At 46.3% G+C, this 14,233-nt stretch overlaps 1 protein-coding gene across 2 annotated transcripts in view; it reads left to right on the top strand.

The window, feature by feature from the left end:
- Nucleotides 1–11,477: 11,477 nt before the first annotated feature.
- The window catches only part of EP300 (E1A binding protein p300), a 60,776-nt gene continuing 58,020 nt past the window's right edge, over nt 11,478–14,233 (top strand). For both annotated transcript variants that reach the window (XM_069002703.1, XM_069002702.1), the window contains exon 1: nt 11,478–11,690. In XM_069002703.1, the coding sequence (XP_068858804.1) occupies nt 11,597–11,690 (94 nt within the window). In that variant the 5' untranslated portion in view covers nt 11,478–11,596. The remainder of the gene's footprint in view (nt 11,691–14,233) is intronic.

Raw genomic sequence — 14,233 nt, 5'->3', positions numbered from 1 at the left:
GAAATTACATTGTTTGTTTTTACCTTTGTTTTAATGAATCAATTCCATCTCTTCTTGTTTTTTCGTTGGTATGAATGGGTGACCAGGTGTACTTGTGTGAAAAATACCCTTGGAGGACTACTAAAATTAACTAGTAAATTAGGTAAGGTGGCAGTCTTTGGAGCTGAAAACAAGATTATTCTGAAGTAGCGAGGCTTACCTAACCATCCCTTCTGCTTTGGCAGTAGAGAAAAACAGGGCCACTTGTGAAACAGGGCATATACAGACAATAAATGTTAATACATTAAAAAGTAAAATCAAGGTTTAAGAAAGATGTGTTAAAGGAAAGTTACTGTGGTGATGCCTGTCACATTACATCCCCAAACACAGTGTAAACAAGATTACTATATGACCTGGGTCATACAGCTTGGCAAAAAATCCAAAGACTGGACATCCCCCTTCGAAGCAGGGGAGATATCTCCTTCAACATCCTTGTATCTTTCAAAGGCCTATGTTCTTCACCCAGGGGGTCACTGCATCTGCTGGAAAACTCGCTGGGGTTTTAGCTTGAAAAAACTCTGCGTCCTCCTTGAAATCTTCCTAGACAAGATTAAAATCTAAGTAATTCCTTCAGTGGCAACCTCACAAGTCACTTTGATAGATATACAACCTGTTGATCAACCATTTGAATCTACTGATTTATTGATTTGATCTTAATCATGATTTTGGTGTGATCATTTAATTGATCTGCCTTTAATTAGCTTAGTAGAAATAATGAATTAATCTAGTGATATCCTTGCTCAGGTGTTCCTTCATGTGTTCATCCTTTTTAATCACCTCTGCAGGGAATATACAAGGTAAGTTTACACTATTAAATAGTCACCACAAACCTGAGGGCAGGAGTAAATTTGGACAGGGCATATGCTAGCAGCTCAGCTCTGCATCTCTCCAGCCAACACCTCATACACCTTGTGAATAAACTCATCTCCAGCCATGTTTGGTCTCCCAAAAATCTTATTGCATTGCTGAATGAAGGGCATGGAGGGCTTCATCTCAGGAGCAGTCAAACATTTCAAGGATGTCTTCCTCCATGGTGCACAACCAAAGAGGAGTGGACAGGGCATCCTGGGCCCCACATGGATGATTTATCCTCCCTTTAGGCTTCACTCATAAGCACAGAAAGCTCTGACTCTTAAAAGTCCTTCAGGAAAAAGTTGTTACTGAATTAAATTGAAAGAGAAGGTGAGATTTTGAACCATAAGATTTTGAATAATACAGTACTGGGCTGACAAGCATCCCCTTCTGTTCTTTATTTTTTGCATTGTCATAGTTCTTGGATACCAGGAGAGATCACACACTCCTGTGGGATAGGCACCACACAAAAAACAAGTCTCAATTGACTTTTATGTGAGGTGGATGGGTGGTGGAAGGAAATGAACAGCTGAAATCACACAAAATCACTGGGTATTTGCACCTAGATGGTTAAAATTTGACCAGAAGAGCTGAGATTTCATGCTTGTCACACGATGTGAGTGAACAGAGAAGGAACTGGACTGGTGCCCATGGAGTAACCCACCATGAGAGCATGAGCTCCCACTGCTCCCCATGCCCAGGCAACTTTTCTTTCAGGATTGATGCTTTCAAATTCAGGTCAAATGCATAACCAAACAGAATGGGGGGGGGAAGCTCATATTACCAGCTCTGAGTGGGTAAGGGATGCAGCTTTCCTGACCACTCAGTTAGCTAATTTTGTTCTCTACAGATATTGCTGTTAGCTATGTGAGAAAGTCAGCAGACATCATCTGAACTGGCTTAAAAATGATAAACAAGCATTTTAATTTTTGTTTAAACTGGAGAAGCTGTTAGAGGCCTTTTTTGAAGCCAGTTTAAGTCAATGGAAGGATTTAATCGGGCTTTGTTTGCAGGTGTGGCAGCAGCCTCTTTTAAAGTCATTCCTCTGCTTATAATCAAGCCTTACCCCGGTCAGATTTTAATCACTTCTTCCTAGGTTAGGGGCCAGGATGGGCTGGTGACAGTCCCTGCTGCAGTCACATACCACTCGTGTGGTGCTGGCATTCGAAGCCAGGCTGCTTCACTGTTTCCACTGCTGACTGTTTGCAAACGCAGGAGAGGAGCTGGGAATGAACAGAGCAATGCAGCGTCGGGGAGGGAGGGGTTTGGTGGCTGGGCTGGAGTTAGTCACCACAGACTTCCATTTCCAGATCATGAGGAAGGACTCAAGCCATTTTAGGCATTTTCTTGGACTTCCTTCCCGGCTTTTAATTGAAATACCCAGGAGGGATGGAGGAATCCACAGGCCCATTCTGCACTGATGTGGGATACTTCTGTGCAAGCACAGACGCGCTCACCCTTCGTATTGTAGAGTCAGACCACTGTTGTTAGTCCTTGGCTTGGTTCCTTTGCATGGGAACAGGAAATCTTTCACACGTCTCACCTTCTGGAAGCTGATGCACTCCTCTGTGAAAGATGATCACTGTGGTGAAAATAATTTTTAAAGAATTTTCTTGCAGGAGCTAACTATGCTGGGATGGCTTGAATATTCAAAACAAAACACATTTCATTCCAATACCTCTGAGGTATATAAATATATGTATACATTTAGACATACATATATCTGTAAGTGCCACAGATAGGAAGACACGTGAACCAGCAAATTGCAAAATCACAAGAGGCTTCGAACACCCCTGTTTCTTTTCAGCAGGAATTCAGATGCCTACATCTAGCAGAGCAAACAAGAAAAAACTCTGCATAGCTGCCAAGACGACTGACACATCCAGATGCCAGACTTTTCACTACGCTTCTCACTCTGGTGTTTTAAGTTTGCATCTCCCCTTGTCCGGCAGTCCTTTTTCCCAGAGCAGCTGGTTGGGACATCACCCCCAGGATGTCCTGGGGCAGGCAGGCAGCAGGCATGCTAGGAGCACATCCAGCATGGTCAGGCAAAGTCCCTTCTGTCTGTTCCCAAACGTGGAGCCAACACTCACAATGCAGGGCGGCAGCAGCAGCAAATGGGATTTTTTTTGTGGTTGATGTTACAACTCTTTTTCCTCCTGCTGAGACAAAGGAATTTTCTCTGTCTCGGGGACCCCAGGGTCCTGGTCATCCAGAGAAGCTTCTCCTGGGCTTGGTGCTTGGCCTGGCAGCACCATGCCCCTTCACACGGGGCCCAAACATCTGCACAAAATACTTATTTATCACATGGTGAAAGAACCAATGTTTCTGTCCTTTTGTGATGCTGATTATGAACCTCATACTTTGTGTTTTGCTTTCTTGAAGCTGATTCTTAATTAGCAACAAAGTTGTGGTCACAGAAACACTGAGGACAGAGGAGTGACATCAACCTTGAAATTGTTACTTTTCTGACCTCTAGAAAAGCTCTCTACCTTCCCCTGAAAGCTACTTAAAATGTTTCTTCACTTCTAAAGAATGATAAGTCCTTGCTGACTAAATATCATGCCAACCACGACTTTCCTTTCTCTTTGGGGCCTGCTGGTGTATGAAAGTTTTTTAATGAACCAGTCCAGCCATCTCAAAAGGTTTTAGTTTTACTCCCAGGTGGTTGCAACTTTATCATGGTGCCCATGCTGGACTGGGCGACCGGCCTTTCCCTGACACCTCACTGATGTGGTTTGTGACCACCTCCATGCACTGAATCTGGAGCATGCTCTGGCACCCCTTTCCATGTCTGTCCTGTGATTAAAGGGAAGGCATCTGAGATGGCAAAGGAGGTTGGAGTAAGTATCACAGATCAGCCCATAAAGCAGGTCTGCTCTGCTAAAATGATCTTTCCATAGCTTGAGGCAATGCAGGAGCACGAGGAGAAAAAGTGTGTTGCTGGGGGGCTGCCACAGCTTCTGCATTCTGGCTGCTCCCTTGCTGCCTTTTAGTAGTGTTGCACCATCAGGGGCTGATGCTCCTTTCTCCAAGGCTCCCAGGCCTCACCTACGGGACAGGCAGGGAATGAGAACAGAATGTCTGCTGTTGCCTGATGTCAGCATGCCTTGCTACAAGAGACCAAAAGAAAAAAACCTGACAGGCAATGAAATGTGAGGGTTCACAGGCAAACTTCTGGGAAGAGAAGTGATAAGTTCATATAAATTAGGAAGGTAGGGAACTGAGGATTAACCCAATGGTTTTACACAGAGTGGTTGCACTAGAATCTATTGTATTTTGGTGTTTGTGGTTAATTATTGACTTCTATTTGAGTGTAGAAGGAAAGAACTCATGCCAAAAAGCCAAGAAAGTACAAGATCTTTTTAGAGAAAAGCAGAAACAGAAAAAGAAAAAAAAAAAAACAAACAAACAATCAGACCTATATTTCCTGTGGAATTTTTTTCTTCCATGGCAGCTGTAAAACCAGCTCAGATTGTGTTTACTAAGTGTATTATCCTGTGAACAACAGGGTCCCATTAGCTGCGTCAGAAGGCCAATACCCTCTGTACTGAAAACCTCTTGATTCACTAAATTTCCCTGCCACATAGTAAATTCCTGCTTGACCCCCTTGAAGGAATCGCTTTAAATCATGAAACATAGAATCTAGTAAAGCAGAAAAAACCCCCAAACTTTTCCCCTCTCTTTGCATTTTGAGTGGAGACATCAAACAATACATTGCAGTTCAGCACATAGAAGAATGCTGTGGCAAGTAAAAAATAATAAATTAAGAAATACTGAGAAAAAAAACCAACAAGAAAGGAAGGGATTGCATGACAGTAATAAATGTATTCTGTTCTTTATAAACACGTGTGGTGTGGATTTGTGTCTGTGGGACAATTCAGGAAGCAAATGAAAAGATAAGTTTCGGGTTTAAGCTCAGCAGATTTCAAAGTGCATTGTTTATACCCTCTACAGTGCAATAAAGCTTATCAAGAACTTTTCCATTGGATACAAGAGTCAAAAGAAATAAGAGGAACGTGAACAGTATGCTTCCTTTGGGTGGCAACAATATCTGTAATTCTTTCAGCACAGATTTCCCATGTTAGCTTAAGATCTGTCTCACAACGATCATTTTTAGCAGATAATCGTAAATATTTTGCTGAGCTGAGTTGTTCAGAAATTTGCCATCATTTCACTCTCCACAAGCTCAAAACACGTGGCAAGTTCAAGGGCCCTTAATTAAAAATATAATACTTTCACTCTAGAAGCTCTTGCTTGCATCCTGGTAATACTCTGGGATAAATCAACTGCTGATGTAAATGCATTAATTTCAGTGTAACTTCATTTAGAAGCTACAAGAGTACTACATTTTTATTTAATGATTTGAACGTGCTTTCTGTAAGGGGGAGTAGGATCACCTCCCTCTTACAGAGGAGAGAGCTGAGCCTGGGAAGTGAGAGGCAGAGATTTGACCAGCCCTTGGTAAAAGATGGGAGAACACACAAGCCTCTCACTCCAATTCCACATTTGTGCTTTCAGCATGAACCAGGACATGGAAATGACACACAAAGATATGTACGTTTCAAGCACGAGATCGGCTCTCAATCACCAGACCTCAAAGCTGCAATGTTTCCTAGGCAGAGTGTACTTCTGCCCCTCTCTTAAATTGAGAGGTCAATTTTTGTCTTCTTTTCTTATTTTGCTTTTGTAAGGGAAGACAGCATGGCATGTTTGTTAGAACTATAATGTTGCATTTGCTAATTAAATAAAGTGGGGGTTTTGGGAGAACTTCTTTTAAGCAAAACCATGTGTTCCAGGGAGGAAACATTCTTCTGGTAAACAGCTGAGCCCTTAACATTTAGCAACATAACTCTGTGTTTGCAGCTATTGAAAACTGTGTGACCAAGGAAGCCTGTGTTTCTGAGGCTGAGGACTGAAAGCATTTTGCTTTCTGTCAGAACGCCAGCCCTTTCTTTTATGTATATGCTAAAAGCAAGAAAGAATCAACGATTGGATGGTTGCTTCTTATGGTTTTAATAAAATTTGTCTCATATCAAAACGCTGCTGGGTTTTAATGTTGACGCTGCGCTGAGCGATGTTCTCTGCTCCGGCACAGCTGGCTCTTGCTTTCCAGAAATATAGCTGCACCCTGGCATTACTTGCAAAAATTGCAGCCTTAAATTATTTCCTCATCCCTCTGACCTATGCCAGGAAGGACCCTCCATGCATAGATCTCCTCGCTGATACAGAGAAGGGGGTCATTCCTCCTCCCCTCCCCAGCTGCGGCGTGAGCAGAGTGCTGTGATGGCAGGAGGTAGCTGGGGAACAGGGGAAGTTACCTGCCAGACATGAACAGCAGCCCTGGAAAGCTCAGGGAAAAAGATAATAGAGCTGGAACTACAAGCAGAAATAGGACTGAGAAAATGGGAGTGCCCTGTCCCTGGGTCCTGCTTCCCATTCCACAAGTCCACATCTTTTGGAGACACTCAAAGGGCCACAGGGCTGTGGGGCAAATCCTGCTAAAGGGGAGAAGGGAAGTCAGTCCCGGCTCCCTCCGGTAGGGGGATGATTATTCCTCTTCCCGCTCATCTCACGGAAGCTGGGTTGCTGAGCTCCGGGCATCACGTTGACCTTTGCAGTACAAAGGGATCTTATCTTGTTCTTTGTAGCCCTCAAAGCAGCTGGGCATGCTTACAAATTTCAGTAACTTACCAGCTAAGGCCAAACAAGATCCCACGATAAAAGTTCAAGGCTCTGCATTCCTCTCTCATTACTTTCCCGAGCAGATTCTCATTTTAACCGGACTTAACGGTACTTCCATCCAGTTATCTTGAAGTACATAATGACTACTGTAATTACTGACAATGATGAGCTAATCAATTCTTCTAGGTAATATTTTCAAGTGATAAATATTACTATCCTTGCTGTCAGAATGGGGAAACCGAAGCAAAGAGGAGAAGTTGTTGGATAAATAGGTGTATTTTACTTTTAACGGTATAATAAACTCCTGGTTTTATTTGTATAGGTTTATGTATTTGCTTCTTAGTATGCTTGGTGTTCTATTATTGCTTTCCAGTAATGGTATCTGTCATGGGTTGTGTGCATGAACTAAGGTTCATTTAAGAAACTGCAGTGATTTCAGAAAACTTAACAGATATTTAAGGTTTTTTTTGTCATTGTTTATAAATATATTTGATTTATCATAACCCTATTTTCCTGACTTTTCTTTTTTTTCTCCTTCTCTTATTTTATGATGCCTTCTTTTTGAGAAAAACCCCAGAAATACCATTCTTTTCTACTTATTTTCCCTATACTTCAGCTTGCATTTAAATCTCTAATATGGAAAGCCAACAGAATATGACTTTCTAACGTCTAAAGAACTAAGATATTCTATTGGGTAGGAAGTGTGCAAGGCAGACCTATGCCTTTACTAAAATATCAGTTAATCACTTATATCTATAATTAATATTCAGAAGCAACATGCTGGTTTGGTAGCATTTACCTAAGAGTTTAAGTTTCCCACAGTTCAGGTATGCTTCCCTGAACCCTTTTCAAGGATAGATAGACAGGTAGCCAGATCACAGGCTAAGCTGCACCAAAAAAAAAAAAAAAAAAAAAAAAAAAAAAATTTGTTTGTCAGCACAATTTCAGTTGAACTGCGTGGTAGGATCTAGTCTGTAGATAGGAACAAATGTCACAAAACTCTTATTTGAAACATTTTCTTTGCTCCAAATTTGTTGTTTAGTAAGGGCCTGACTTGAAAGGCATTTAGGTGTTTATGTGCACCTCAGTCTCTTTATAAATCCAGCACTAATTCCTTATTGAACTGCGGGCCTCCAGATGGTCTGAAAACCTTATATAGACTTATTTCAGTCAATTTTTAATTCTAAGGAGACCAAAAAAAAAAAAAAAGGAACAAAAAAAAAGTTTAAATTACTCTCAGCTGTGTTAAAAAAGTGCTTCACAAACAAGGGAAACAGTCAATCTGAAAAAAAAAATTGAGGTAATACAAAACTTCTATAACTGCAATATTTTGGGAATTTTAGAAACAATAGAAGGCAAAAAACCTGTGAGAACCACTAACATAGTTTTTAAGGTACCACTGTTAAGTAATGCTGTTAGCCCTCACAGCTTTAGTGCTGGGACTTTCTGCTCTACAGATTATTTACCTGAAGCTTATTTGTCCTTGCAAGACTCCCTCCACCTCTCTTAGTGCACTGCCTATGGCTTCAAGACTTTGCAGGAAGGCAAATCCTATCTTTAAGCGTTTTTGGAGAGGTTTGTGTTTCCCCTTTTGTGCTGGGGGAGACAACAACAATCTTGCTTGAAATAAAGCCCAAACAAGGGAAACTGAAGAGTGGGAGTATGTGAGGGAGCTGGTGGATAACTTACAAGGCTGTGAATCTCCTCCTGCCTGTAGGCTCCTCTTGAAGGCTGCAGTATTGATTCTGTGTTTAGTCTAGCCTCTTCCTAAATACCTGCTTCGGCTCTTACATGTACTGCAGAGAGCTCAGCCCTGAGGGTGAGTGGCAAGAGAAGTCCTCCTCGCAAATGTCCGGTTTTGGATCAACATCCCCCGATTTTCTGTTAAAAACATGCACGTGCCTGCATTTCCCTTCCACTCCTAGCCTGTAATGGTGTGCGGCCCGACGGAGTCCAAATGCACCGAAGGGAAATGCCGGAATGGGGCATTTCCTCACAGATGAGCCCTCAGAGATTCGAGGAAAACTCGTGGCGGGTCCATAATCTCTGGGACGGCTCAAGGGCCGAGAGGGCTGGAGAAGGACCGCGCCAGTGTCACCTGCGCCTGCGACAGCCCCTCTGAGGGGCGGGTGTGCTGTCAGGGCACTGCAAGCTCTCGTACCGTGCCCTGAGCCATCCCCGGCACAGGCGGGGGTCTGGTACAGAGCGCGGGGCTTGTGGGCTTATTTAGCCTGTGGCATAAAAGCGTGGGGGGTTGGGGTTTTTGTTTACGTTTTGTAACGCCGACGGGAGCCTGAGGCAGCTCTGGGCACCCCCGGGCTGGGCAGTACAGAGCGCCCCCAGATTAGGAAGAATTTACTCACAGAAAGGGCAATTAGGCATTGGGAGCTGCTCGGGGAGGTGGTTGGAGTCTCCGTCCCTGGGGGTGTTTAAGAAAAGACTGAACATAGCACTCAGTGCCATGGTCTGGCTAACATGGTGGTGTTCGGTCATAGGTCGGACTTAATGATCTCAGAGGTCTTTTCTAATCTAACTTATTTTGTGATTCTGTGACCTCGCACATCCACCCGCCCGGCTCGGGGGCCTCGGGGTGCGGGTCCCGCTCCGCAACCCCTCTGCTCGCAGGCCGGGGGCTGGCAGCCCGGGCTGCCATGTCTGTGGCGCAGCACGGCCCGGGACCGGCGGCAGGAGCGCCCCGCCCGCCGGCGCCGCGGGGAACCGGCCGGGAGCCGGCAGGGAAAGGAGGAGGGCGGCGGCGAAACAACCGCGCTCCTGCCGCCGGCACCTCAGCCCAGCAGGCCGGGTAGCAAGCACCGGGTAGTGCGGCAGGACTGGACGGCCGCAGGATCCGGCCAGGCTCCCTCGGGCCTCCGCCGCGCACTTTTGGGCCGACAGTAAGGGCGTGTGGGGCGGGGCAGGAAGAAGGAGCCTTTTTTTATTTTTTTTAAGGGAAAAACCCTTCGCCTTTAAGGGGCGGGGCCAGCGGAGTTTGCGGAAGAGCCCGGCGAGAGGCGGGGGCTGATTGGATCAACGCGGTCTCGTGACGGCGGCTGGAACGGTCCCAGCCCCTCCACCCCGCCGGCGCCCCGCGTTCCATTGTGTGCGCGAGCGCCGCCGGGCCCCGCCCCCGCCATGTCTCCGCCCGCAGGGGTGACCACGCCCCGGTGGCGGCCCCGCCCCCCGTGTTCTCTTGGCTCATTTCCGGCCGCCGCCGCCACCGCCGCTTCCCTCCGAGGGCTCGGGAGAGCGAAGGAACAACAGCCGCCATTTTGTTTGTGTGTGAGCGACGGAGGGAGGAGGAGGGAGCGAGAGGCCGAGCCGGACGGGGCGAGCCAGGGGGAGGGCAGCGCACAGAGACCCAGGGGCTCGGACAGGGGACGGGGAGAGAAGCGAGGAGCCCAGAGGCCCCCCCCCTCCCCAACCTGCCCCGTCCCCTCGCTATTCCCTCTCTCTCTGTTTCCTTTTCTCTCTTCTCCTTTTCCCGGAATTCTCTCTCCCCGCGCTGCCCTCCACCCCCGCTTTGCCCGCTCTGCACACACGCCCCCGGAGCGCCAGGCAGGGGCAGTAGGGAGCCTGCGCTCGGCCCCCGCGCTGCCGCCGTCCCGCCCCAGCCCCCCCTCCCCCCCCGCCGGGCAGCGCCGGGGACCCCCTCCCCCGCCCGGCCATTCCGGGGCGAGTCCCCCGGCCTCCTCCGCTGTGATTTTTCTCCTGTTTTATTATTTTAATTTTACCTCTCGCTCCTCTTCTCAGAGGGGTCGCTGAGCGGCCTCCCCTCCCACCCCGACTACCGACCTCTTCGCTCCCTTCCCCACCCTCGCAGAGGCGAACGGGGAGTCCCCACCGCGCCCGAACAGCGGCCGAGGGTCTCCTCCCTCGCTCATCGCGCCCCGCATCGCCCGTGGGTCCGCGGGAGCGGAGACGGGCAGCCCCCTCCCTGCCACCGTCCTCGGCCGCCCGGGAAGGGGGAAGGTAGGCAGAGAGGGCGGGAGGGGCCGGCTTCTTCCTCCTCCTACTCCTCCTCCTCCTGCCGCTGCTGTGGGATCGGCCCCTCTGCCTGCGCCGGAGGAGGGGGGGCAGCCTGCTACTGCGAACGAGAGAAAGAGGAAGGGGAAAGAAGAGAAAAAGGAGGGGGCAGAAAGGGTGTTGAAACCCGCCCCCCACCTTCCCATCCCGCGATCGGTGCTGCCTCCATCAGGACAACAACCCCTCCTCCTTCCCTGCACAACAAGATGTGAAGCGGAGACTCCTGGGACTTATCCTCACCCTCCTCATCCTTACAGCTCCCCTTTCTGCAGCCATTAGCGACGGGCGAGGAAGAAGCGAGTGGAGCTGGGGACCCCGCGCACGCCGTGCCACTCCCCCCGCCGCCTCCCCCCCAGCCCTGTCGCTGGCGGTGGGTATTTTTTCGCAGGGTGGTGTTGGAGGGGGAAGGAGCCGCTGCTAGAGGACGGTGATCTTTTTTTCTTTTTTCCTCCTCCTCTCCCCTCCTTCGCCCGCCTCCTTGTGGCGATGAGGAGGAGGAGGACGGCGCCGAGGAGGAAGAGGCTGATGGCGGCGGTGAGGAGGCAGCAGGAGGAGGAGACCCCCCGAAGGATGAAGATGATGGTGGCGGCGGCGAGGAAGCACCAGCACAACAGCCGGGATTAATTTTACTAAAAAAAAAAATATTCACCAGCCTCCTTTTTTTTTTTTTTTTTTTTAATTTTTTTTTTGGCGGGGGTTTTACCTGCTCTTCCCATCTTCGTTCAGCCCTTTCGCCTGGGGGAAGAGGCCTCACCCCCGCCCGCCCCAGCTCCCACCTCTCCCAGCTTCTCCGCTGCCGCCCTCCCAGAGCCTGAGGAGCAGAAAAAGGGGAACTTGCCCCCCCCACCCCCTTCCCCCCCCCCCGCCAGATCCTCCTCGCTCGCTCTCGGCGTTATTGTTGTTCTTCAGCTGACTCGGGGCCCCAGAAGAACGTGAAGGTTTGGGGGTTCACCCCCCAGCGTCTCTCTGCTCTGAGTGATTGTCTAAAAAATTAAAAATGGCCGAGAATGTGGTGGAGCCGGGCCCGCCTTCAGCCAAGCGGCCTAAACTCTCCTCACCGGCGCTCTCCGTGTCCGCCAGCGACGGCACAGGTCAGTCTCGGGGGCCCAGGCCCTCCCCACCTCTCTCGGGGCCACAATTCCTGCCCTTTTCTCCCCTCTTTTGCCTAAATCTCCTCCTCCCTTTCGCTGCTGTTAACTCGAGCCTGCCTTTCTGCTTCCCGTCTGTTTCGCCTGTTCTCCCTGCGTTTGAACCTATTGGCGTTAATGGCTTAGGAGGGTGTTCAGATGTTTCTGCCCTTCTGATTTTTTGGAAGTGATTGAAAGCAAAGCTGTTCAGTTTATTGTGTTTTTGATCAACTGCAGATAGGACTTAGCAGCTCGTCATTTTCGTGTCTTTCACAATGGTAGCGATTACCGAGCTCCTTGCTAAGCATAATGCCAGTTGCAGAAATACGAAATACTGCTAAAGACGATGCTTTTTTGTACGCTTTATTGTTGAATTACGTGTGTGTACACACAACTGTCTTGTTTTTTATTTTATTTTGCATATACAGGGTTTTTTTTACAGCTTGTTTAGAAACGAGAGATTTATTTCTCTGCTATTTTTGTTTTCTCCGTCTTATGTGCAGTCTGCTTATATGATTTATTTTTTAAAATCCTTCATTCTTCTTCCTTGCAGAAGTGTATCAAAATACTGCTTTTCTGATTCAAATAGACCATCGGCTTTAGAAAAAAACAGCTAAAACCAAAATCCAGATGCTACTCTTGTGGCATAAGGTTTATCGAGACTCTTACCTTCTTAGAGATGAAATTTTACTTCACTTTATTTGCATTAAGAATCAATATGGAGTGTAGTTAATCTTGCATCTCCTATTTCTGTGCTGCAAGACCAAAATGTCTGAAATTCCCTTGTAGACTTAAGAGCTGTGAAGAGGAAAGGGGCATCTCTGCAGTCCTGCAAAGGTCTTTGGTGGTGCTGCGAAGGCAAGCTAGAGCTAGCAAATTTTAGGTGTCCCAATCCCTAGCAAATATGAACTGGTTGTACTGGGAGGGGGGGAGGAAGTAACAAAGGGCTCTTCAGCTTTTTAATGCTTCTTGTGAAGGAGGTGAGTATTCGGTGTCATTTTGCTAGGAGAATACTCTGTTATCTGTCCCACAGGAGTTTCTTTGAACTCACATTAGATCCTATTAGTCTATGGGATATGGAGGAGGCCTCCTCCTGCCAGTCTGGTGACTGGTGGCATTTCTGAAGGCACCAGTGCTCTTGTTCAATGCAGTTAATAACAGGGAAAAAAAGGGAAGAGTTGTTTTCTTGTTGTCGGTTTGGGGTTTTTTTGTCAGGTTTTTTTTTTTTTTTTTCTAAAAAGCTCTTTGACAATTAACACCAGGTTTTAATAGCAGGCTTTTGGTTGAGCAGAGGATGTGATTCTACTTGGAATCATCTCCAAAATTTTGATATTGCCTTTTCTATTCTCGGTGAATGACATATTAGTTTTGAAAAGTTTGTGTGTGACTTTCAGTGCATATTAAATACAGCCAAAATTATGTTGTAATTGGAGGACATGACTATTGCTAATATCAACAGGTCTCTAGTAAGAGAGTAGAAGAGTGTTGGAGAAGCAACTCTTTAGCTGGAACTAGTTGTTGGCTGGTTTTGTGTTAGATTTGGAAAACAGTGGTTAATTCAATAGTAACGTTTTTTAACTTGTCTTGACAGTGGTTATTTTGCTCTGCTTAGAGAGGTGAAATAAAAATATTTTGTGAGAAAAGTTCTGATACTTTAAAAATATGGAAGTTAAAGGCACATTTTGATTCAAATGAACACACGTCTAAGTTCCAACATTTGTGATCAAATAAGGGTTGGGTAATTTGTGAATGTATTTCAGTTTAGCCGGTGCAGACTTTCACAGAATACTTAGTCTTTAGTTGTTAACTTACTGGGCAGCTTTTTACAGTTAATAAATGAACTTTTTACAGTTTTGATGAAACACTAGGGACTGGACAGTTTCAGTAGTGTACAAATGTGATAATTTTTCCTAAAGTGATTGGGACTGTCATCACCTGATAGCTATGCAGAGGTTTATAGTGGTGCAAACACTTCAAATATGCTACATAAAATCTATTAAAGTATTCTTAGTCTTCTGCTTTTTTTTAAAAAAATTGCCAACTAATTATGTGAACATGGGACAGTTTTACTTTCTGTGTTTTTTAGCATGACATATATCTATTTCTGTAAATAAAATCCAACCTATGAACCAATGAATGTATTTTGAGAGTTACGTTTTTTCATTTGCTGCTTGAGACTTGCACTTTGTTTTGTCATACTTCTGTTGTGGGAAACTGCTTTGAAGTTTGCATTTTTTTTTAACCTATCTGTTGGTTAAATTTGCTTTGAAATAGTGCAAGCAGCTGTCATTAAGTAAATTCCACTTATAGACTCTTGTATTGTCCCCACTCCTCAGTTAATTATAGGAAATAAGTAACATGGTGCTTATGTACTTACTCAAACACTCTTTTTAAAACTGTAAGATTCTCAGCACCATCAGATGGAAGGGGAAAGGCAAGAAACTTGCACTGTTGATAAAACTTTTTGCAGCACTTGTCCATAGTGCTGTTTTTGCTTTTAACTTTTT

Source organism: Aphelocoma coerulescens, chromosome 1A (assembly GCF_041296385.1).
Source record: "Aphelocoma coerulescens isolate FSJ_1873_10779 chromosome 1A, UR_Acoe_1.0, whole genome shotgun sequence".
Classification (NCBI taxonomy): Eukaryota; Metazoa; Chordata; class Aves; order Passeriformes; family Corvidae; genus Aphelocoma; species Aphelocoma coerulescens.
The sequence above is the reverse complement of the archived record's forward strand: the minus strand, read 5'-3'. Positions and strand labels throughout refer to the sequence as shown.